The following is a 26,430-nucleotide window of genomic DNA, read 5'->3' as shown; positions in this document are numbered from 1 at the left end:
GAAACATCAACATTGACTTCGGGACCTTTGATATTTCCTTTTGGAAGTGAAATATCTAAAGAAGGAAGATTTGGATGTGGCATCTTAAATTTTCTGCCTTTGCCTTCAATTTCCAGCTCCGGTCCCTCTAACCTTCCTTTGGGAAGAGAAACGTCAATATCTGGGATTTTTCCTCCTGTTGATGCCTCGATATCTAATTCTGGACTTTTAAGTTTTCCCTTTGGTAATGAAATATCAATATTTGGCATTTTCATGTGAGGCATTTTGAACTTTCCTCCTGCTGATCCTTCAAGATTAGCTTCAGGAACATCTGTGGTGATCTCTGGACCTTCAATCTTTCCTTTTGGGAGAGTTATGTCAAATGTAGGCATTTTGATATCTGGCATTTTGAATTTACCTCCAGAAGGACCTTCTATATCCACCTCTGGACCTTCAACCTTTCCTTTGGGGAGGGAAATATCAACAGAAGGAATAGCACCTTCAATCCTCACCTCTGGACCCCCACCTTTCACCTTGGGTAAAGATAAGTCAACATCCGGCATTTTAAGGTGAGGCATCTTGAACTTCTTTCCTTTAGGTCCCTCCAGATTAACTTCTGGGCTTTGGATATTGCTTTTGGGAAGGGAAATATCAACAGAAGGAAGAGCACCTTCAATGCCTGCATCTAGACCTTTACCTTTTCCTTTTGGCAAAGATATGTCGATATGAGGCATCTTTATTCCAGGCATTTTGAACTTAGCTCCTTCAGTATCAACTTCTGGGCCTTGGATCTTCCCTTTGGGCAAAGAAATGTCAATATCAGGCATTTTAATGTGAGGCATTTCAAACTTTCCCTCCTTTTGTCCTTCAACGTTGAATCCTGGGGCCTCTATGCTGACGTCAGGGCCTTTGGTCTTGGCTTTAGGCAGTGTGATGTCGACAGAAGGCATTTTTACGTCAGGCATTTTTAATGTACTTCCTTTAGAAACATCAACGTTGACTTCGGGACCTTTGATATTTCCTTTTGGAAGTGAAATATCTAAAGAAGGAAGATTTGGATGTGGCATCTTAAATTTTCCGCCTTTGCCTTCAATTTCCAGCTCCGGTCCCTCTAACCTTCCTTTGGGAAGAGAAACGTCAATATCTGGGATTTTTCCTCCTGTTGATGCCTCGATATCTAATTCTGGACTTTTAAGTTTTCCCTTTGGTAATGAAATATCAATATTTGGCATTTTCATGTGAGGCATTTTGAACTTTCCTCCTGCTGATCCTTCAAGATTAGCTTCAGGAACATCTGTGGTGATCTCTGGACCTTCAATCTTTCCTTTTGGGAAACTTATGTCAAATGTAGGCATTTTGATATCTGGCATTTTGAATTTGCTTCCAGAAGGACCTTCTATATCCACCTCTGGACCTTCAACCTTTCCTTTGGGGAGGGAAATATCAACAGAAGGAAGAGCACCTTCAATCCTCACCTCTGGACCCCCACCTTTCACCTTGGGTAAAGATAAGTCAACATCCGGCATTTTAAGGTGAGGCATCTTGAACTTCTTTCCTTTAGATCTCTCCAGATCAACTTCTGGGCCTTGGATCTTCCCTTTGGGCAAAGAAATGTCAATATCAGGCATTTTAATGTGAGGCATTTCAAACTTTCCCCCCTTTTGTCCTTCAACATTGAATCCAGGGGCCTCTATGCTGACGTCAGGGCCTTTGGTCTTGGCTTTAGGCAGTGTGATGTCGACAGAAGGCATTTTTAGATCAGGCATTTTTATTTTACCTCCTTTAGAAACATCAATGTTGACTTCGGGACCTTTGATATTTCCTTTTGGAAGTGAAATATCTAAAGAAGGAAGATTTGGATGTGGCATCTTAAATTTTCCGCCTTTGCCTTCAATTTCCAGCTCCGGTCCCTCTAACCTTCCTTTGGGAAGAGAAACATCAATGTCTGGGATTTTTCCTCCTGTTGATGCCTCGATATCTAATTCTGGACTTTTAAGTTTTCCCTTTGGTAATGAAATATCAATATTTGGCATTTTCATGTGAGGCATTTTGAACTTTCCTCCTGCTGATCCTTCAAGATTAGCTTCAGGAACATCTGTGGTGATCTCTGGACCTTCAATCTTTCCTTTTGGGAGAGTTATGTCAAATGTAGGCATTCTGATATCTGGCATTTTGAATTTACCTCCAGAAGGACCTTCTATATCCACCTCTGGACCTTCAATCTTTCCTATGGGGAGGGAAATATCAACAGAAGGGAGAGCACCTTCAACATCTGCATCTAGACCTCTACCTATTCCCTTCGGCAAAGATATGTCGATATGAGGCATCTTTATTCCAGGCATTTTGAATTTAGCTCCCTCAGTATCAACTTCAGGGCCTTCAATCTTCCCTTTGGGCAAAGAAATATCGAAATCAGGCATTTTAATGTGAGGCATTTCAAACTTTCCCCCCTTTTGTCCTTCAACATTGAATCCTGGGGCCTCTATTCTGACGTCAGGGCCTTTGGTCTTGGCTTTAGCCAGTGTGATGTCGACAGAAGGCATTTTTAGATCAGGCATTTTCATGTGAGGCATTTTGAACTTTCCTCCTGCTGATCCTTCAAGATTAGCTTCAGGAACATCTGTGGTGATCTCTGGACCTTCAATCTTTCCTTTTGGGAGACTTATGTCAAATGTAGGCATTTTGATATCTGGCATTTTGAATTTGCTTCCAGAAGGACCTTCTATATCCACCTCTGGACCTTCAACCTTTCCTTTGGGGAGGGAAATATCAACAGAAGGAAGAGCACCTTCAATCCTCACCTCTGGACCCCCACCTTTCACCTTGGGTAAAGATAAGTCAACATCCGGCATTTTAAGGTGAGGCATCTTGAACTTCTTTCCTTTAGATCTCTCCAGATCAACTTCTGGGCCTTTGATCTTCCCTTTGGGCAAAGAAATGTCAATATCAGGCATTTTAATGTGAGGCATTTCAACCTTTCCCCCCTTTTGTCCTTCAACATTGAATCCTGGGGCCTCTATGCTGACGTCAGGGCCTTTGGTCTTGGCTTTAGGCAGTGTGATGTCGACAGAAGGCATTTTTAGATCAGGCATTTTTATTTTACCTCCTTTAGAAACATCAACGTTGACTTCGGGACCTTTGATATTTCCTTTTGGAAGTGAAATATCTAAAGAAGGAAGATTTGGATGTGGCATCTTAAATTTTCCACCTTTTCCTTCAATTTCCAGCTCCGGTCCCTCTAACCTTCCTTTGGGAAGAGAAACGTCAATATCTGGGATTTTTCCTCCTGTTGATGCCTCGATATCTAATTCTGGACTTTTAAGTTTTCCCTTTGGTAATGAAATATCAATATTTGGCATTTTCATGTGAGGCATTTTGAATTTTCCTCCTGCTGATCCTTCAAGATTAGCTTCAGGAACATTTGTGGTGATCTCTGGACCTTCAATCTTTCCTTTTGGGAGACTTATGTCAAATGTAGGCATTTTGATATCTGGCATTTTGAATTTACCTCCAGAAGGACCTTCTATATCCACCTCTGGACCTTCAACCTTTCCTTTGGGGAGGGAAATATCAACAGAAGGAATAGCACCTTCAATCCTCACCTCTGGACCCCCACCTTTCACCTTGGGTAAAGATAAGTCAACATCCGGCATTTTAAGGTGAGGCATCTTGAACTTCTTTCCTTTAGGTCCCTCCAGATTAACTTCTGGGCTTTGGATATTGCTTTTGGGAAGGGAAATATCAACAGAAGGAAGAGCACCTTCAATGCCTGCATCTAGACCTTTACCTTTTCCTTTTGGCAAAGATATGTCGATATGAGGCATCTTTATTCCAGGCATTTTGAACTTAGCTCCTTCAGTATCAACTTCTGGGCCTTGGATCTTCCCTTTGGGCAAAGAAATGTCAATATCAGGCATTTTAATGTGAGGCATTTCAAACTTTCCCCCCTTTTGTCCTTCAACGTTGAATCCTGGGGCCTCTATGCTGACGTCAGGGCCTTTGGTCTTGGCTTTAGGCAGTGTGATGTCGACAGAAGGCATTTTTAGATCAGGCATTTTTAATGTACCTCTAGAAACATCAACGTTGACTTCGGGACCTTTGATATTTCCTTTTGGAAGTGAAATATCTAAAGAAGGAAGATTTGGATGTGGCATCTTAAATTTTCCGCCTTTGCCTTCAATTTCCAGCTCTGGTCCCTCTAACCTTCCTTTGGGAAGAGAAACGTCAATATCTGGGATTTTTCCTCCTGTTGATGCCTCAATATCTAATTCTGGACTTTTAAGTTTTCCCTTTGGTAATGAAATATCAATATTTGGCATTTTCATGTGAGGCATTTTGAACTTTCCTCCTGCTGATCCTTCAAGATTAGCTTCAGGAACATCTGTGGTGATCTCTGGACCTTCAATCTTTCCTTTTGGGAGACTTATGTCAAATGTAGGCATTTTGATATCTGGCATTTTGAATTTAGCTCCAGAAGGACCTTCTATATCCACCTCTGGACCTTCAACCTTTCCTTTGGGGAGGGAAATATCAACAGAAGGAAGAGCACCTTCAACATCTGCATCTAGACCTCTACCTATTCCCTTCGGCAAAGATATGTCGATATGAGGCATCTTTATTCCAGGCATTTTGAATTTAGCTCCCTCAGTATCAACTTCAGGGCCTTCAATCTTCCCTTTGGGCAAAGAAATATCGAAATCAGGCATTTTAATGTGAGGCATTTCAAACTTTCCCCCCTTTTGTCCTTCAACATTGAATCCTGGGGCCTCTATGCTGACGTCAGGGCCTTTGGTCTTGGCTTTAGGCAGTGTGATGTCGACAGAAGGCATTTTTAGATCAGGCATTTTTAATTTACCTCCTTTAGAAACATCAACGTTGACTTCGGGACCTTTGATATTTCCTTTTGGAAGTGAAATATCTAAAGAAGGAAGATTTGGATGTGGCATCTTAAATTTTCCGCCTTTGCCTTCAATCTCCAGCTCTGGTCCCTCTAACCTTCCTTTGGGAAGAGAAACGTCAATATCTGGGATTTGTCCTCCTGTTGATGCCTCGATATCTAATTCTGGACTTTTAAGTTTTCCCTTTGGTAATGAAATATCAATATTTGGCATTTTCATGTGAGGCATTTTGAACTTTCCTCCTGCTGATCCTTCAAGATTAGCTTCAGGAACATCTGTGGTGATCTCTGGACCTTCAATCTTTCCTTTTGGGAGAGTTATGTCAAATGTAGGCATTTTGATATCTGGCATTTTGAATTTAGCTCCAGAAGGACCTTCTATATCCACCTCTGGACCTTCAACCTTTCCTTTGGGGAGGGAAATATCAACAGAAGGAAGAGCACCTTCAACATCTGCATCTAGACCTTTACCTTTTCCCTTCGGCAAAGATATGTCGATATGAGGCATCTTTATTCCAGGCATTTTGAACTTAGCTCCTTCAGTATCAGCTTCAGGGCCTTCAATCTTCCCTTTGGGCAAAGAAATATCGAAATCAGGCATTTTAATGTGAGGCATTTCAAACTTTCCCCCCTTTTGTCCTTCAACATTGAATCCAGGGGCCTCTATGCTGACGTCAGGGCCTTTGGTCTTGGCTTTAGGCAGTGTGATGTCGACAGAAGGCATTTTTAGATCGGGCATTTTTAATTTACCTCCTTTAGAAACATCAACGTTGACATCGGGACCTTTGATATTTCCTTTTGGAAGTGAAATATCTAAAGAAGGAAGATTTGGATGTGGCATCTTAAATTTTCCGCCTTTGCCTTCAATTTCCAGCTCCGGTCCCTCTAACCTTCCTTTGGGAAGAGAAACGTCAATATCTGGGATTTTTCCTCCTGTTGATGCCTCGATATCTAATTCTGGACTTTTAAGTTTTCCCTTTGGTAATGAAATATCAATATTTGGCATTTTCATGTGAGGCATTTTGAACTTTCCTCCTGCTGATCCTTCAAGATTAGCTTCAGGAACATCTGTGGTGATCTCTGGGCCTTCAATCTTTCCTTTTGGGAGAGTTATGTCAAATGTAGGCATTTTGATATCTTTTGACTTTCCAGTCATACCTTCAATTTCCATGTCCGGTCCTTCTATCCTTCCTTTTAGAAGAGATATGTCAACATCTGGCATTTTCATGTCTGGCCTTTTGATTTTGATTTTGCCTGATCCTGTTTCCTCTCCATCAGCCCCTTGACCCTTGGGCAAAGATAAATCTAGGTCAAACTTTGGGACTGAGACGTCAATTGATGGTATTTTGGGAATTTTAATGCTTCCATCAGAGCCCTTAATGTCTGCTCCTGAAACGTCCACTTTTGCTTTTGGCAGAAGGATTTCACTTTCTGGAGATTTAATTGTTGATGTCCCTGCCTTTGAAAACTTTGGTAGTTTTATTTGAACATCCGGTCCTCGGAAGCCCCCTCTTACCTCTGTGGTAGACTCTAGTTTGGCCCCACCTCCTCCCTCTGGGAGGTGTATTTTCAGTGGAGATAAAGTGGGGACATTGTCAGCAGCTTTATTTTTAGAAAATCCAAATGAAGGCATTTTAATTTTTGCTTTCTTCCCTTTAACTTTTTTGTCAGCATGCAGTGCCCCAGTCTTACTGTCTGCAGGTGTTGGTCTCAGAGAAAGGTTTCCCTTTGGAGATGAAATATCAACGTTTTCTCTTGATTCTCCATTGAACATTGTTGGTGATGCACTTGGCACTTTGATTGAAAGATTGGGAGGATCATAGCTACCACCTGAAGAAGGTCTGCTGCCCTCAGCCCGGAGCAGCTCTATTTCGACATCATCACCTTGCTTTGAGCGACCAAAATCTAAATCAACCTTTGGTGCTGAAATATCAACTGTGGGTAACTTAAAATGTGGAAATTTGATGCCAGCGCCTGCTCCATCTGCCTTTTCTTTAGGGATAGTAACATCAATATCTGGCATATGGATTTTCCTACCCTTTACCTCAGGCCCTTTAACGTCTGCACTGGCTTGTGGAATATTAACTGTTGGAGAAGAAATGTCTACTTTAGGGAGTTTTTTCTTTCCATCCAATATAATGTCAACTTCAATTCCTCCTTGAGATTTCCTTTTTGGCAGCGACAAATCAATTTGTGGAATCTCAAACCCTCCTCCACCTTCAACTTTTGGTCCCTGAAATTGTATATTTGTGTCAGGTAATTTGACATCAGCGAGGGGTATATCAGAATGTAGACCTTGTTCACTACTATTTCCCCCCAGGTCTCCTTCTGGTAACACGATGTCAATGCATGGAAGCCTAACCTTTTCATATTTGAGTTCTTGCATTCTCATGGTAACATCACTTGTTTTTGGAGACATTTCTGGAACAGAGACCCCAATGGAAGGCTCGGATACATCGATCTTACGTTTCTCTATACCTACTGATACATGTTCATTGACAACTCTTTGCCCCAGCTTAGGTTGCGTCGCGTCAAATTTTGGCATTTGAAAAGACGCCTCTTCGGAAAATGAACCACCGATATCTGGGGTTGTCCCTTCTTCTTGTGCTTGTAATTCTGTCTTCAGAGGGTCAGTGTTTGGCATAATCAGTTGAAAATCTGGCATTTTAAACTGTCCATCCCCTCCAACGAAACGACCCATGTCCACATCAACACTTCCTTTTTTCAACGTAACTTCTGCTTTACCAGCTTGTCGACTAAAATCCGATTCAATTTTTGGCAAAGAGATTTTGGGACGTCTAAGTGTCCCTTCAACTTCATCAGGAACTCTCTGTCCAGTGTCCACTTCCAAACTCACATCAGGCGCACGGATATTAACTCCTGGCACTACGATGTCCTCAGCCTGGTTCACCTGTGGCAGTGAAACGTCTGCACCTGTCTGCCCATCAGCTTCAGGCAGAGAAACATGCACAGAAGCCATCCCTGGGTCGTTTGCCCCTGTCACCGTCACTTGTGGAGCAGGTATTCTGACATCTCCTTTCATTTTCACGTCACCTTCTAATTCGTCTGAATGCCGTGACAGTCGAACCTTTGGTAGTTTTAACTTTGGCATTCTGAGCTTAGCATTACCTTTACCAACATCAACCTTCCCAGCTTCTGCGCTCAGTTCTCCGTGGATATCTGCCCCTCCCGAAAGATGTGCCAAGTCTACACAAGGTTTACTGATGTCCACTCTGATTGTGCTGGGCTCTGGCTGCTGTCCATCTCTAGGCACTGTCACCTGGGGTCCTCTGAGCTCAGCAGAAGCAGACTTTGGGAATTTGGACTTCGGGAAGTTCACGCCAAACTTGTGGACTTTGCCTTGAACCTTCCCTTTATCTCCGGACACCTCCATCTGTGATGTATCCTCCTCATCTTCTGGCTTTGCTCCGCGGCCAGCCCTTGCTTTCATGTGGGGAAACCTGGCAAACAAAGGTACATATGTTTTAGGCCTGTTTCAATCAAGAGACACAGTTGTCGCTTACCTAATGTACTGTTTAGTCTTCCCCTCTGCAGAACCAGCATGGCCCTTGGAACCCTTGGTCAGCTTCGCTGTGGGGAGAGAGGACTCCACATCCACATCGCTCGCATCTTCTCCAGGTGAGCTATCTATCACCTGCTCGTCTTTGTGTTTTTCCTTCAGCCGCTTCAGGCCAAAGCGACCTCCCCGTTTCTTTTGGACTTTGAACGGCTTCATTCCTTTCACACTCTGCAACATCACAGATTATTGGTGTTAGTCAGATGCAGATATGCACAGAATTTTTACAAACAACAGTTTATTTACCCCACTAGCAATACATGCAGTCCGATCAAAATTTAGGACCTGAACAATTGCAAAAAATAACATTTTGCATGGTTGGATCTTAAGGTACCAAGTAGAACCTCAATATGGAACAAGAAGAAATGGGACTGAGACAAAAGAAATGAATAAAGCTTTTATTGAAAACAACAATTTAAGTGAAACAGTCATTTCTGTGCAAAATGGTATTCACACTATCATGACGTACTGATGGCAAAGGCCAATGTGGTGGGGTTGTTGAGCTGCATAAGCAGGGCCTCTCTACAACCTTCGCCTTTGCCATTAGGATGTCATGTGAATACCTGAAAATGACACACCTTTTCACACAGATTTGGCCTTTTAAAGTTAATCAAAACAAACTTTTTTTATGAAGCGCTTTTCTACAGAAAGGTATCTCAAAGTGCTTTACAAATTACAGCATCTAAAACAATACGCCAGGCACACCCGCCCATCCCCCGATCATATACAGATCTCTCAATCACACACACACAAAGTAGATATATAAGGCTGGGTACAGATGGACAAGTGTGGAAGCCCCATTTGAGGAGCCGTCTGTGCTGGGAGCAGCAGTCCAGCCACAGCTACAGGGCACTGACCCAAGAGAGACACCAGACCTCCACCTGATCAACCACAGGACAGCACCCACACAGCCACAGCCGGTCACTGCTCCCGAGCCAGAGGCCCCCAGAGGACTTCTGGAGTTTAAAATCCAGAAGTAAAGGCTATTAAGGAAGCTAGAAATTAATATAAAAATTCACTAATATCATAAATTATCAACATAATAAATAAATAATCAGGACTAAATAAATAGATATCAGCTAAAAGCTTGTCTATGGTGTAGTGTTTGTGCCGAATGTTAACTTAGAGATTATACTAATGAATTGTTTTATCATTTTATAGGATAATGGATTCCCAGGTTCCGAGGGAGGTTGGGGACATCAAGTCCGAGTGGACCATGTTCTCCTCCTCCGGTGGTGGCGCCCGGAAGTAAGGGATGCCGTCAAGCTGAAGAAGGAGTCCTACCTGGCCTTGTTGGCTTGTGGGACTCGAGGCAACTGAGAGGTACCGGCAGGCCAAGCGTGCTGCAGCTCGGGTGGTCACAGAGGCAAAAACTCGGGTATGGGAGGTGTTTGGAGAAGCCATGGAGGAGATTCTGGCAAACCAGGCCTCAAGAGAGGGGGAAGCAGTGCTCCGCCAACACTGTTTACAGTGCGGGTGGGGAGCTGCTGACCTCGACTGGGGATGTCGTTGGGCGGTGGAGGGAGTACTTCGAGGATCTCCTCAATCCCGTCGTCACGTCTTCCGATGAGGAAGCAGAGGCTGGGGACTCGGATTTGAGCTTGCTCATCACCCAAGCTGAAGTCACCGTGGTGGTTAGAAAGCTCCTCGGTGGCTCCGGGGGTGGATGAGATTCGTCCTGAGTACCTTAAGTCTCTGGATGTTGTAGGACTGTCTTGGCTGACATGTCTCTGCAACATCGCGTGGCGGTCGGAGACAGCGCCCTGGCAGACCGGGGTGGTGGTCCCTCTCTTCAAGAAGGGGGATCGGAGGGTGTGCTCCAATTATAGAGGGATCACACTCCTCAGCCTCCCCGGTAAGGTCTACTCCAGGGTGCTGGAGAGGAGGATCCGGCCAATAGTCGAACCTTGGATCCAGGAAGAACAATGCGGTTTTCGTCCTGGTCGTGGCACACTGGACCAGCTCTATACCCTTCATCGGGTGCTCAAGGGTTCATGGGAGTTCGACCAACCAGTCCATATGTGTTTTGTGGATCTGGAGAAAGCGTTTGTGTCCCTTGCGATGCCCTGTGGGGGGTGCTCCGGGAGTATGGGGTCCGGGACCCTTTGCTAAGGGCTGTCCGTTCCCTATATGACCGCAGCAGGAGCTTGGTTCGCATTGCCGGCAGTAAGTCAGACCTGTTCCCGGTGCGTGTTGGTCTCCGCCAGGGCTGCCCTTTGTTCATTACCTTAATGGACAGAATTTCTTGGCGCAGCCAGGGGCCGGAAGGTGTCCTGTTTGGGACCCTCAGGATCTCATCTCTGCTGTTTGCAGATGATGTTGTTCTGTTGGCTTCAACAAATCAGGACCTTCAGCTGCTCTGGGGTGGTTTGCAGCCGAGTGTGTAGCGGCCAGGATGAGGATCAGCACCTCCAAATCCGAGGCCATGGAAAAAGGTGGCTTCCCCTCTTCAGGTCGCTGGGGAGTCCTTACCTCAAGTGGAGGAGTTCAAGTTTCTCAGGGTCTTGTTCACGAGTGAGGGACGGATGGAGCGTGAGATCGACAGACGGATCGGTGCGGCGTCAGCAGTGATGCGGTCGCTGTATCGGTCTGTCGTGGTGAAGAGGGAGCTGAGTCTGAGGCAAAGCTCTCGATTTACAGATCGATCTACGTTCCCACCCTCACCTATGGTCATGAGATTTGGGTAATGACCGAAAGGACAAGATCGCGAATACGAGCAGCCGAAGTGAGTTTCCTTCACAGGGTGAGGAGCTCAGTTACCCGGGAGGAGCTCGGAGTAGAGTTGCTGCTCCTTCACGTTGAAAGGAACAGCTGAGGTGGCTAGGGCATCTGTTTCGGATGCCTCCTGGTCGCCTCCCGTGGGAGGTGTTTCAGGCATGTCCTAGTGGGACAAGGCCTCATGGAAGACCCAGGGCACGCTGGTGGGACTATGTCTCCGAGCCTGCCTGATGTGGCCTCGGGGTCCCCCCAGAACAGCTGGAGGAGGTGTGCATGGATCGGGAAGTTTGGGCATCTCTGCTGAGACTGCTGCCCCGCGACTCGGCCCCGGATAAAGCGGAAGAAAATGGATGGATGGAGGTTAATGGATTGTTGTTATTGTTGTATATTGTTTCCTGTTGGCAATCTACATCTTGCCCAGGGGCTACAGTTGAAAACTAGCTTTAGAGCTAAAACTGGCACATTTACAGTGATGTTAATTAATGTGCATTGTCCCTGTTCAAATAAACTAATAAAATAAAAAAATAAAAAATAAAAAGCTAAGCTAAAAAGGTGGGTCTTGATAATAGCCTGTTCTTAATAATTTGAACGTTCTCTGTGGCTCTGAGCTCCTCTGGCAGGTCGTTCCAGAGGCGAGGGCCGTAATATTGGAAAGACGCCTCGTCCTGAGTCTTTTTGTTGACTAGGAGACCCCTGCCGGAGGAGCGCAGGGGCCGTGAAGGCAATTCTGAAAGATAAGAAGGACCCAGACCATTGACACATTTAAAAACCATTAAACAAACTTTAAAGTCTCGAAACACACGGGGCCAATGCAGCGATTCTAAAACCAGTGTAATGTGGTCCCGCCTCCTGGTCTTCGTCAGGACACGAGCTGCTGAATTTTGTAAAAGTTGTAAACCTCAGATCCTCTTTTTGGGAAGACCAGATAGCAGGGCATTACAGTAGTCGATACGACTGGTGTTAAAAGCATGCATGAGCGTCTCCGTATTGGCCCGAGAGAGAATGGGGCGGACTCTGGCTATGTTCTTTAGATGGTAAAAACCTATCTTTGTGATATTCTTAATGTGTGGAATAAACGCCAGCTCAGAGTCAAAGATCACACCCAGTTTCTTCACCTGTGAGGAAGGATTCATAGACAGTGACTGTAGTTTGGGTAAAAGTCTCTCTCTCTGGGCCTCAGGGCCGATGATTAACATTTCAGTTTTGTCCTGGTTAAGCTGGAGAAAGTTTTCTGCCATCCAGAATTTGATTCTAAAATGCAGTTAAAAAGTGCATCTATGGCCTGGTGTCATCAAGAGATATGGAGATGTATAACTGTGTATCATCAGCATAACTGTGAAAGTGACTCCATGTCTCCTGATGACATCACCAAGAGGGAGAATGTACAGATTAAAAAGCACTGGGCCTAAAATCGAACCCTGGGCACACCACATGTAATTTTATTGACATTAGAGGCATCCATGTCCAGTCTGTGAGGTAGGAAGTAAACCATTTGTGTACAGCACTGGAGAGGCCGATGTGTTTTAAACGAGTTAAAAGAATAGTGTGGTCGACTGTATCAAAGGCAGCGCTCAGATCCAGAAGAACCAACACTGTGACCTTCTGTGTGTCATCATTTAATCTAAGGTCATTTAAAATCTTTAAGAGGGCGGTCTCGGTGCTGTGGTTTACCCTAAAGCCGGACTGGAATTTCTCAAGGACATTATGTGGAGCAATAAAATCATTCATTTGGATAAAGACAGGTTTTTCTAAGATTTTGCTTTAGAATGGTAAGTTGGATACAGGTCTGAAATTGTTAAAAATCATTACAGTCCATATTGTTCTTCAGCAGGGGCCTCACCACCGCCACTTTATGTGTAAAAGTTCATCTCTGAAAGATCCATAAAATGTTTTAAAAAACGGGGTTGGGCCAGGGTCTTAAAACATGTGGTGGGCCTCACTAAGGAGAAAGCTTTATCAAGCATCTCAGCATTAACCAGGACAAAACTGTCCAGCGTTTCCTCTGGAACAAATAGACCATCAGATGTATTTAGAACTGTGTTACTTTGGGTAGAAAAAATATTATGTCTGATAGTGTCTATCTATCCCCTGAAGTGGTCTGCAAACGCCTCACAGAGGGCGTCTGTGGGGTTAAATGAGGTTTGTTAGAATCAGGGTTTAAAACATTTTCTATTGTTGAGAATAGTGTAGTATATGAGGGTTTATTAATCAATTAATGTGTTAATTAACTAATAGGTTGGTAGATTAGCGTTAATTAATTTGGGGCACCAGTTCGAAAAAGTGAACAATATAAAAGTAAGCTAATCTATACTACAGATTTATCTGAAGGATGTGAATTCTTGACCCATACACATTGACTCTTAGTCTGAAATAATAAACACAGACATTACCAAAACAAAATGTGGTTTATGGAGGTTTAATGACCAAAATCACTTGACAGACGGTATTGAATAAGGAAATGCAAAACGTAATATTACACTACAGAATGGGGTTCTAATCTGAACAGGCAGCCTGGAAGTCCTAGGTTTAAATAATGGGTAAATAATAAAAATCAGGTTAAATTAGTAAGCCAGCTCTGTAAGTGTGCTTACGACAAAAGGAAAGGTTCTCCACGTCAAATGTGGTCCTGGTCGATGAGCTGGTGTCCAACTGTGGTCGGTATTGATGAGGCCGCGTGGTCGTGGTTTCCTTTGTCTTGATGATCTCGCGCTGATGCAGATCAGAGCAGGGCCCTCAGCAGCTCACACAGGAGGATTGTCGAGTCAAGTTTGACTCAAAATGGTCAAAAATGTTGTTGTCTTGTTGTAAAAATGCAAAATGTCCTTAAAAGAAGTAACTGAATACCTACAATCACGTCGAATTTTTCGACGGGCCTAGATTTAGGATCCTTCCTCTCTGAAACAAAGAAGTTCAGAGGTCAGCAGGATGGGCTGTTGGACAAGCCATTGTCTCTCAACTTCTCACTCAGCATCATATCCTGTGAGTTGTGTCTTTTTGGGTGATACTGGGGCGGACCCTCGGTTTCCTCGGGAGTCTGAGCCAATCGATTCAGTCTGTAACTCGATATAGCCGGGACACAAGTCACAGTGGAGTGGGAGGAAGTCTTACGGTAATGTGATTTAAGGAATACATTTCTTTTGAAATAAACACATGAACAAACTTCACAAACTTTACAAAGGCATTATTGACATTTCGACATTTTGTACATTGTATCTTTGTTGACCATAGGAAAGAATTCATCATTAGAACACCTCACATTTCTTGAGTTCATTCTCTCAGTCTGTGAATGAATGAATTGGCTCTGAGAACATTCGCTATGAATTCCCTCCACAGTAAAGTCCCCTCATTGAGGGAAGTGCAAGTGAAGACTTTCCCTAAGAAATGGGACACCACTCATCTGCAAATTGGTGCAGAGAACGTGTTCCTTACGTCACGCGCAACATCGATGGGTTTGACCTCACCCCAGTCAAGTAAGTGGCATTGCCTGTAAACTACAATAACAAGAAGTACTATTTTCATTCACCTGTGAAAATGCAGGTCCTGGCGTAGCTCCTGCCTGTTGTGTGTGCCATGTTGGTTTGATAAAGCAACGGAGAAGAAATATACGAAACAGCAGACACGTTCGCTGTATGTTTGTTATAGTCGGGATGTTTCAGGTATATCGTTTTGTTTAATTTTGGCACTGTGGAAATATGTGTCTTCTTCTTTTTCTAAATAATATAATATGTTCTTAGCTTAAAGTGAGATAACAGTTGTTTCTCTGCTATCTCCTGTGACCTGTTGACCTGTGTTGACCATCAGTTGACCTGAGACACAAAGGAGCTCAGGAGACTGCTTTTGGGGATATTGCAGTCGTAAACTTGTCGTAAAGCAGGACGTTCATTTATTATCTGTTTACTAAAGAATGCTTTGATGTAAGACCTTATAGATCAGCCCCTTTGGTATAAAAGCTGGTTGTTTTGTTAAACCTGCAGACTCTCTGCAACTGCCTTCACTCTGTCATCTTGTGCTAATAAAGGCTCTAAGAACTACTTTGCTTTTAGCATTTTTCTTAGCATTTTTGTTAGCCACAACATCCACAGCACTTATCTCATGGTGTCTAAAAATAAGACGGCTTACACATTTATATCATATAGTTTGCATCCAGTCTATTGTTAAATGAATAAACATGATGCATTACTGTTTTTGGTCAATCCATAATCATCTATGTCCCAATCAGAGTCGGTAGATTGAGAACCTGGATAAGCACGTAACATCGGCATATACGGGGGGGCGCACGCCGGGACACATACCTGCCGGTCAGTGTATATTGACGGGCAGACTCTTACGAAGCACTCAGTCAAATAGACTTTTAAACTATAACTTAAAAGTCCATTGCATATACATCTCGGGCACTCAGTCCCAACGTGCGAGAGGAGGAGCCCCGTGGCCCTTCATGAGTGCTCGGACTCGAGGTGCGCGAGAAGTCGCTGCGGTCTCCGGGGAGTGTCTGCACTGCACACTTGCATGATGTTTGTGGGAAGCCCAAGTCCGTAAACTGACTCTCATGCAGTATGTAACTAACTGACTGTTTGTTTACATGTCGAGCTAAAGCGCTTGTATGTATGCAGGTGCTCGTCATATAATTAGAATATCATGAAAAAGTGCATTTACTTCTGTTATTGAACTTAAAATGTGAAACTAATATATGGTAGACTCACTACATGATGATTATGACTTACAATCCATTTTTAAAATATTCACATTTTCTGAGATTTTTAATTTGGGGATTTTACAACAAATAAAGGCTACATATGTCACTTTGCATGTAATGAGTCTATATCATATATTAGTTGCACAGTTTAAGTTGAATAACAGACGTACGGCGGCACGGTGGCGCAGTGGTTAGAGCTCAAGCCTCACAGCAAGAAGGTCCCGGGTTCGATTCCCATCTGGACGGGGCCTTTCTGTGTGGAGTTTGCATGTTCTCCCCGTGTTTGCTCCGGTTTCCTCCGGTTGCTCCGGTTTCCCCTACCACTAAAAACATGTACAATAGATTCCCCTCTGGGGCCAGGACTCCCCTGAAAAAGAGATTATTAATCTCAGTGGGACTATCCTGGTTAAATAAAAAAAAAAGTACATGCACTTTTTCATGATATTCGAATTTTATGACGAGCACCTGCGATGTGGAGGTGAGGTCAATTAGTGATATGATTTATTGATCTAGATTCGGTCTGGTTTTGGGAATCATTTTTCTAGTTTTTTAATCTGTTGTTTTTCTGATTTATGACTTATGTGTGCAGCTGATGAACTGAATTTCCTTTGGGATTATTAAGTATATCGTATCGTGAGGGCCAAAGGATACAAAAAGCTTCAATGCGACCACCGCGGCACGCTCTCTTCATTAGTTAGAAGCATGCACAGCACAGTGGCATTGACCAGTTTTGAAAATTGCATTTAGTCATTTTTTGTTCATTGTGTGCGCATGCATGAGCAGCCATTCTGTGCCTTGGCTCACCTAAACCGAGCCATGCCTGGGCCTGATTTACTCACTCTCATACTACACAGATGAACTGCGCTATAGCGGCTTTCCACGCTTGGACATGGTTTGGATGGAGAAGTGTGAGTGCACTCTTAGGGGCTCATTAACCAAGTGTTTACGTGTAAAATGAGGCGAGTTTGCGGGCATATCAAGCACAGTAATCCAATGGTCATTGAACCGCTGGTACTTTAGGCAGTGTGGGCAGATGCCAAGTCCTGCTGGAAAATGAGGTCAGCATCTCCATAAAGCTGGTCTGTTGAAGGAAGCATGAAGTATTCTAAAACCTCCTGGGGGGCAGGTACGCTGACTCTGGGCTCAATAAAGCACAGTGGACCAACACCAGCACAAGACATGGCTGTCCAAATCATCACAGACTGTGGAAACTTCACACTGGACTTCAAGCATCTTGGATTGTGCACCATCAATTTCTAGGACTGAACCCGCGAAAGGCCCCCGGGCCGGATGGTGTCTCCCCCTCCACCCTGAGACACTGCGCAGATCAGCTGGCTCCCATCTTCACAGACAATTTTCAACACCTCCCTGGAGTCGTGCCATGTGCCGTCCTGCTTCAAAACGTCCACCATCGTCCCTGTTCCCAAGAAACCACGGATCACAGGACTTAAGACTACAGGCCGGTGGCGCTGACGTCTGTGGTCATGAAGTCTTTTGAGCGCTTGGTCCTGCCTCACCTTAATGACATCACCGCCCCCCTCCTGGACCCACTGCAGTTCACCTACAGAGCCAACAGGTCTGTGGACGACGTAGTCAATCTGGCTCTCCACTTCATCTTGGAGCATCTGGACACCTCAGGAACATACGCCAGGATCCTGTTTGTGGACTTCTGCCTTCAACACCATCCTCCCTGGACTGCTTGAGACTCTACCAGCTCAGCGTGCCTGACTCCCTCTGCAGGTGGATCACTGACTTCCTGACGGACTGGAGACAGCATTTGCGGCTGGGGAAGATCGTCTCGGATACTCGGACTACAAACACTGGTGCTCCTCAGGGCTGTGTACTTTCCCCCGGGCTCTTCTCCTGTACACAAACTATTGCCCCTCCAGTCACCAGTCTGTTAAACTGATCAAGTCTGCGGACAACACCACCCTTATCGGGCTCATTTTGGACGGTGATGAGTCTGCCTACAGGAGAGAGGTGAGCCACAACAACCTGGAGATGAACGCCCAGAAGACAGTGGAGATGATCGTGGACTTCAGGAAAGTCACAGCCCCACCGCCCCCCCCCCCCCCCCTGGCCTTGACAGACTCTCCCACCCCCATCTCCATCGTGGACTCCTTCACCATCACCCAGGACCTCAAATTGGAGCCAACCATCAGCTCCGTCATCAAGAAGGCCCAGCAGAGGATGTTCTTCCTGCAGCAGCTTCAGAAACTTAAGTTGCCCACCAAGATGCTGGTGCAGTTCTACACGGCCATCATCAAGTCATCCTCTCCTCCTCCATCACGGTGTGGTTCCCCAGTGCTACAGACCGGGACAAATATCGACTGCAGTGCATTGTGCTGCTGCTGAGAGGGTGATTGGCTGTTCACCTCCCGGACACGGACTATTCACCCCTCTCCCCTCAGGCAGGAGGCTACAATCTATCAAGACCCACACCTCCCGCTAACAGTTTTTTCCCCTCCACCATTAAGACTCATGAACAAAAAACAAAACCCATAACGTAGGCACAGACTCATGGATGTTCTGCCCTGTTGCACTGTGTGGTGTCCACACTTAGATCAGCTGCTATCACTTTATCACTTTATACACCGACACATCTGTAAATATAATCCTGCTGTTGTTCTATGTCATTTGTTGTCGTCTTACCATATTTTACCTTTTATTATGTATCTTATTTATTTAATATTATTGTGCATGCCCCCTATAGCATAGATACACTTTAAGCTACAGTATAGTCCCTTTTCACAATATTCTAATTTTCTGAGATTTTGAATTTTGGGCTTTTACAAACTGAGCCAAAATCATCATTATAACAAATAATGGCTTGACGGAGGCGAATGGCACATATAGCGCCGCCACTCGGAAAATAATTCGCCAAGAGCCTGCGCCGCCCCGTGCGCCGCCACAAGATCTGGCCCCATGTGTTATATCTAGGGATGGGCAAAGTAAATTAAGCTTCATGAAACAGTTGAAGCGATTGTGCCGGAGCCTCGAATCAGTTCGAAACAATCACTTCACAGTGACATCTAGTGGCAAAGTGTCATTACAACCGCATTTACAGAGTTTCAGGATTCAACCATGTTATTGATTTGTCTGTGAGTGGAATAAAACCACATTCATGTTATTTGCCATTAAAATGTGAAATAATGTGTTATTGTTCTTACTGCTTAGCACCTTTTTGGAACCAGTAAGAGCACATCCTATAGAAATATTGTTTACAAATCCAGAGGTGTTTGATTGTTTAGATTAAAAAATAATCATCACCTTTATCAACTAAATTGTTTAATGTAAAAAAAGGTTAAAAAAGCAAAAAGAGTAGTAGGTACCAGTTTGGCCAGTTTGGCGCGGGGCCCTTTGAGCTCCACACTGGGCAGCCTGGCCCTCTCACTGGGGTCCGCTCCCGTGATGGTCCTCTTGACCTGGAAGCTGACTTTATATGGCTCTGCACACTGCAGGATCTTCAAGGCATCTTCATACCTGACATTATCAAAGTAGACCTTGGCACTCAGCAGCTGATCTCCTGCAAAACATGATGTAAAGAGGAGTCAGAGTCACTTTAAGTCCTCACAGTTAGAGGGCTATATTCATTCATAAATGTGTCATTGATTCATTGATCCATTATGTAATTATGAAATATGTCAATAATTCATTGAAAATATATTGTATTTTACCTCAATTTTATTTAATTATTTATTTACACTGAACAAAAATATAAATGCAACATTTTTGTTTTTGTTCCCATCGCAGTTCTACAGGCAGAAGTGCCTTCTAATTCACACGTGCATGAGCTTGTTCACTATAGAACCGAGTAGAGCCGAGCTTTGGACTCGAGTGCCTGAAACTCCACAGACGGAGGGCACGCTGTGCCTTCAGAACACGAACAGAACAGAGCTAAAGTTTGATCGAGTCATAATGTCTTTACCTTCTGTAAAGAGAGCAGCAGAATGGGAGACTTTGATTTGATCCGAGGAGTGAGGGCAAAGAGAAACGTCTAGATATGACCGTGGCCTGTGCAGCAGCTGACGTGTGCGTGAAGAGCTTGGATTATTTTATTTTTTTCTGCGCCAACACGTGCACATACACAATTAAATAATTGAAGGCAAAAAATCAAGAATATTTATTTGCTATAATAATAATATTTTTTTTATTTTATTAAAGTGATAGTTATTGATTGTGAACAGGTCATTTTATCCATCATAACTTATAAATGTTCCCTCAAAGGCTCAGTCAGGAAGAAGAGCAGTTTTGCGGACTGTGCTCCCGCTGTAAACTCATTATGTATAACAGTTTCTAATAGTAAATCAGGTGCAACATGCCCACTCACTCATTTGAAGTACTACTCACAATTTAGTTATACGCAGTAGTTTACACAGTGCCCGTACGTCTTTAATCCGTCATGTAATAATGTATTAATGTAATAATAATATTTCTTGTTATGGAGTTGTGTTACACTCTTTATGGTGAGACGCGTAAAAGCAGTTCCGCCTTGACATTAATGTTAAAACTAGGCATTTATCTCGTGTTTTCCCCTTTTGTCAGGCGCATGGCTTATTATGCAGGAAAAAAACAAAATCCATTGATGATGCTCCCGCGTCCGGCAAAAAAACAGTTTAATTCTACGTGCCTCGGTTCCTGAGAAATCCAAAGCTAAACAGAGGCTAGTTTGGATCAAAATCACAGATTTTTTCCTAGATTCCGTTCTAACAAACACTCTCCTTTCTGATTAACTTCTCTCTCCAACTCTCTCCTGTGGCACTAACGTTATGTGAAGAGGCAAATGCCTAAACATATTAGTTTCAAGTCAATTTTCAACGACCTCATTGTTGACATGTTTTGAAACACGCGTGTTCTCGATCTCTTTTTATGGCGTGTGCCTGGTTCTGAGATTTAAGACTTTATCAGGATGTTTCTCAGTCGTCCTTGGACCTATTTTGACCATTTAAAAACTCAGAGAAACTTTAAAATCTCAACTGTTACGATCTGTACATGAGAAGCCGCTCTGCTTTGTCACTCCAGAGAGCAAGAGAGAAATGTCGCGTTTACAGCTGTTAGCTACGTAACACCACGCCCCCTCGGGAGAAGCACAATAATATATATAAAATGTCCAGATCATGACTTTTTACAAGATTTGATGGTCATTTATTTCACTTCTGGTCATGACAGAGCTGCCAAAATCACACATAAGGTGAATTAGAGTGTCTAGTTTCGTAATTTAAAAAAAAACAGCAAAAACAAATTTTTCCGTTTTTGGCATTCAACATGTTAATAATTCCTCAAATTTCAGACCCATGTGTCAATTATACACAATCTAGCAAATTTGTAAAACATTTATACAGACTATCACTTTAAGTGATATGTTAATAAACTAGAAGTTTTCTGGGCGTTTGGCAGACTGATTAGTAGATAGTAGATAATAGTAGATGTGAATGTGGCGGCCGTACCCTGCTGTAGGCTCAGGTGTTTCGCCGCCGGAGAGTCTTTGAGGACATCTCTTACGAAGATCCCCTGATGTCCTCCTCCGGTCACACTGTAGCCACTGGCTCCTGCCTCGGCCTCCGTCTCCATCACAATCTCCACCTCTTCAGAGCTGGTCTCCGCCTCCTGACACACACAGACATTCAGACCAGGGCTTTTCTTTTCCGTAGCGTGCATGTGGGGTACTGACCGAGGGCTGGTCGGCTGGCTCTGGCTCCATGATTCTCAGGCTTCTCTTTTGACTCAGCACCTGCTTTAGTTCAGCATGGAGCTTCTCCTTCTGCACCTGCACACATGAGCAGTACAGTAAGTGTATGGACATGTGCTGAGGGGGCGTCAGAACTATTCCGCTGGCGACTTGTGACCATGCAAACTTAGAAACCTTCTGTTTAGCTACTGATTGTTCTTTAACTCAATGAATAGACTGACACGTAGCACATTTTCCTAATTCTCACATTTCAACATTTGTTTGGAAGGATTTGTAGATATTATGATTAACTGAAGTTTTAACCCTCTCAAAAGGCAATAAGCACAAGGCAAACCCTATTGAGAATCTTAGGGATGTGCTGGAGAAGGCTTTGCGCAGTGGTCACACTATCCCATCATCGACACAGGATCTAACACTGGATCTTTGAATGTTGCAGAAACTCATTGAAACACCACAGAGAATGTGCTGGGATCAAAGCTAAAAGCGGAACAACCAAATATTAGAGCGAGCTATCCATCTGTAACCGGTTATCAGGTCATTATGCATATCCAAATCAGGAGAGCTTACAGCCTTTATGCCAGTGTGGTACCTCATTTGAAAGCCAAGACCTTCTAGTTTCTAAAACTGTGTAATATCTGTGCAGGTGAAACCACTTCCATCACATTTGCCATTGCTAACCCTAATCATAACAGGGGGAGTGACCGGCTAACAGGGATAGAGGGACCTTGTGCTCATGTGGGGAGTGGTCATTTTGGCGATAGTGGCTAAATCCTGTAGAGATCGCTTTTCCAAACAAACACACTAATCCCACAGAAAGGCTCAGATGTGATCCATTCAACAGATTGAACTATCAAAGCTTTTTATCTCCACTGGGTTAAAGCTATGACAGCAGTTTTTCGATATAATCCTGAAAAACCAACCCCAAACAAGCTTGAGTGGTCTCCTATATCCAATATCCAACCACTTCAATCGTGAGTAGTGTGAGTGTGTGTGCTGCTGTACCACTCTCTCCGGGCTGTCCTGCTCCTCCGGGGGGCTGCTGTAGGGGCTGTGCCGTGGGGGTACTCTCCGGTCCCTCACCTGTCGACAGAGGGATGGTGCTAAACAACAAATACTGAGAGAACTTTGTGGTTACAATGTGGTTTGTGGTTTCACTGTCGTCAGATAACATGTAGATATTTTTTTGCTCCTCAAACCCCCCCTTTTGGCTGCGGTGTGGCTGAACGTCAGGACGTCCCTGTGTGGGAGCGATGTGCAGAGGGGACAAGGGAGAAGGACTTACGGCTGAGCCTCTGCGAGTGGGGTCAGAAACATGGCTGTCCTCTCGGTCAGAGTCTGGAAGAGAACAGCACTGTTAGATTATCATCATGATAGTATCCCCACACAGAGACCATCCCTCTGGAGCCACGGCTGCTGACGTTCTCACACATCAGGCAAGGAGGGAAACCAGTCGTGTCCAATGACGAAAAACCGAAGTTGGTTGTAAACCTGGGATCATAGACTGTATATATAAATGAACAGCTTCTCCTCACTCCTCCCCGTTTACCATAATGACCACGCTCATGGGGGAATTCATGGCAGGTTTACAGACTCCTCCTCCCCAGCTCTGACGAAGCATGTGCCTAAAAAGGGCATAAGGGCGGGATCTTCACTGTAGACTCGGCCCTTGCGTGACGTGTAGCTCGCGCTGCTCCAATGCTAACAATTCTTCTTACGAAAACCAGCCTGGTCCCCTTAATTGTAACTAACCCAGCGTAATCACAGGAGGAATATCTAGCTCTAGGTAGTTCCAAAAAAATTGGGACCAGGCTTTAAAGTTGTTTTTAAGGTGTCTTAAAGTCCAATGCTTTTCAATGGGGCCCCAGCGGTGATATGGAGGTACTACAGCAATGGCGGCCCCCAGTGTTGTGGGCATAAAGCAGAGCAGCCAGCGGCCATTGCCTGGGATCCTTGGCGCACGTGCTGATTGTTGTTGCATTTTAGCAGCATGGCCAGGCACCTTTGATACCTGTGCTACACAGAGAACATCGCTACTCACTCTTCATCTCAGGACAGCGTTTCACTGACAGAGGATGAATGAGCAGTTTGGTTCCTGCTTTATGTTTATGGACAGCGAGGATGAGAAGAGAGAGACGGCAGGAGGGACACTCACAGCCTGCTGCTGCTCGAGCGTGTAACCTGCCCCACACACCACACACAGGTCTCCCACAGGTGTGTGCACGTGCCGTGCGCGACTGCGCGTACCTCTCACATACAGCACTCTTCTCTTGGTGCTTCTGCTGAAATGAATGCACTGTGCAGAGGCTCTGACCGGGCATTAAATAAATCATTATTTATGTCAGGTTTGTTTCGGGCTCGGGCTTGATTTTTTTGGCCCGTTTCCAGCTCTACTCCAGACCATGAGATAAAGCTCTATTTATAGGTCCGTGAAGCAGTTTAAATCATAGTGTGCATGTGTAGGAACAAGCTCAGAAACGACCACAGTTTAGGCCATTTTCTTTGGTGCAACCTGCCACTAAAAAACAGTTTTGCGTGTTTGCTGCATAGACGCCCATAGGAATTGCTTGAAGAATTTCCCCGATGCCAACATGGCGGACGTTGTTACTAAGGGGATACGTCATAAATACCCGGATTGCCGTCTTCATCAATGAGCAGCCCCTGGTCATTAGGCTGATTCTTGTTTTTAAATCTCCTTGTTCTCCTTTAACCAGTTTGAAGTGTAGCACCAACCATAAGGGTTATGGACCAGACTGGTTTGGTTTTGCTTATAATTTCCCCAGAAGGCCGAGCGAGGTCAGGACAATAAAGGAGGTGGATTTTTATTACAAATAGAATATTAATTTAGTAAGTACAAAAGTTAAAATAGGCCTAGTGGTGATTTTAAAACAGCAGAGAAACGTTACACAATACACCTTTAACAATTTTATCTTACACAGTGCAGCTTTAAACAATTGGGGCAGCGCCATTACATAATCAGCAATTAAATATATCGGATAATTAGGCAATTGTTACAAGAAAAGGCAGAAGCAAACCATGCGATAGCAAAGCAAAACAAAACAAGCACAAATAAATTATAAACGAATAAAAGGAAAATGGACAAATTAACTTGACATGTAAAGCAAACAAACTGACAAATAAACATGCATGAGCAGACATGCAGGCAAACCCACCCTGAATCATATGCCAAATACTACATAGCTCGGTGCAATCCACGCCTGTGCGTGCGCACACTGAGCGTGCGCCGAAAGAGCACGGCAAAATGAGACTGGACAAAACCAGAGGAACAAACAGCTCCGGTGAAGGCAGTGAAACAGGCCAGGACCTCGAGAAGGCCTGGAGCCCACGACACGTGCACAACGCACGCACCAAGGAGAAGGAGCCAGGCCAGACCGTAGTCCTGGACCTGGATGATCAACAAGTGCTCTAAACTTGTGAGTGCTCTGAGGTGTTTGGGGCTTATTGTATTGCTAATGGCCTCGACTATTGCATTGAATACTGTATGACTCATAGCCGCTAATCCCCCACTCAGATCTTTGGGCACCCAGGCAAATTTGCCTAATTTCTCAAATGATTAAATAAATAGCCATCGTCTAACCAGTATATATATATATATATATATATACATCATGAAAAATCGACCTTTTGGAGTGCTTGTCTTTTAACCATGCTATTTCCTTATCAAAAACACCCCCAGAGTGGTTTTTGGTTTCATTCAGGCAGTTCTCAGTAATCCTCCTGAATCCTGCTCTCTGAGCAGCTGCTCCGCCCTCTGCTGGTGAACGACTGACACTGAAAAACAAAAGAGGCGCTGACCCCGCGGACAAAACACTGAGCGTCTGAACAGATGTCATGTTTGCACTGAAAGTTGTGAAGAAAGAGCTCTTTCTAACCTACTCTGGACGCCTGTTCTTTTTCCTTAAAGGTCCTATATCATGCAAAATCGACTTTTTAGAGCTTTTAGCCATGTTGTTATACTATTTCCTTATCAAAAACACCCCCAGAGTGGTTTGTGGCTTCATTCACGCAGCTCTCAGTAATCCTCCTGAATCCTGCTCTCTGAGCAGCTGCTCCGCCCTCTGCTGGTGAACGACTGACCTGTTCAGTTGTGTCGTCACAGCGGAACGGAAGTGCTCGACGTCTGTAATGTAATGTCTAAATTCTATGCTTACGGCCGGATTTTAATTTGTAAAATAGCTTTTTCATTATTTCTGTCGTAAGAGAGATGCAAAGAGAAAAAAAAAAAAGGAAAAAAATAAAATAAAAGGATGTGCCCGAAGTGCTTCCAGGTCAGCTGAGGCCAAAACAAACACATCCCCTGAGCGTCTGGACAGATCAGTCATGTTTGCGCTGCAGCTGACGATGGAGCTCGTTGCAACTTATTCTGGTTGTTTTTCTGTGACTGTCTCTGATGGATGTTTGGTGAACCTTCGCCTGAATCAAAGTGGATTAACTTTTTTAACCAATGCAAGTCCCATAATGTAAACAGCGATGGACCAGAGTGGTGAGTCAGTCCAAACGCGGGTTAGCTTGTGTGTTAGCATATTAGCTTGTGTGTTAGCATATTAGCATGTGTGTTAGCCATTTATGAAGCTGTGTTGCAGATGTCAACTCCGTATAACTGCATCGTGAAGTAACTTCACTTATTGCTGTTTATTTATATTACGGTAAAGTATGTGCGGAGAGAGGGGGCGGAGTTAACTGAATCGAAGCGTTGTGTCTTCCGGGTTCGAAAAATACCTCCAGAAAACACTTATATTTATCACAAAAATGAGTGCTTCATAATGGTAGAGGTACAATATATCATATAAATGCCTATACTTAACTTTGGAATGGCTAGAATAGCAGGATACAGATCCTTTAAAAAAAGCGCATTTGGC

General features: G+C 44.2%; 1 protein-coding gene across 1 annotated transcript in view; it reads right to left on the bottom strand.

Annotated features, from left to right (window-relative positions):
* Positions 1 to 412: 412 nt before the first annotated feature.
* The window catches only part of LOC306972948 (uncharacterized protein), a gene marked incomplete at both ends in the record, with an annotated part of 44,674 nt that continues 18,656 nt past the window's right edge, over positions 413 to 26,430 (bottom strand). Inside the window, 10 exons of the mRNA XM_079569687.1 lie at positions 413 to 442; positions 492 to 1,564; positions 2,195 to 2,897; positions 4,488 to 8,337; positions 8,401 to 8,624; positions 19,197 to 19,390; positions 21,312 to 21,471; positions 21,536 to 21,631; positions 22,556 to 22,633; positions 22,836 to 22,888. Coding sequence (XP_079425813.1) covers positions 413 to 442; positions 492 to 1,564; positions 2,195 to 2,897; positions 4,488 to 8,337; positions 8,401 to 8,624; positions 19,197 to 19,390; positions 21,312 to 21,471; positions 21,536 to 21,631; positions 22,556 to 22,633; positions 22,836 to 22,888 — 6,461 coding nt within the window. The remainder of the gene's footprint in view (positions 443 to 491; positions 1,565 to 2,194; positions 2,898 to 4,487; positions 8,338 to 8,400; positions 8,625 to 19,196; positions 19,391 to 21,311; positions 21,472 to 21,535; positions 21,632 to 22,555; positions 22,634 to 22,835; positions 22,889 to 26,430) is intronic.

Source organism: Gobius niger (assembly GCF_951799975.1).
Source record: "Gobius niger genome assembly, chromosome: 1".
Taxonomy (NCBI): domain Eukaryota; kingdom Metazoa; phylum Chordata; class Actinopteri; order Gobiiformes; family Gobiidae; genus Gobius; species Gobius niger.
The sequence above is the reverse complement of the archived record's forward strand: the minus strand, read 5'-3'. Positions and strand labels throughout refer to the sequence as shown.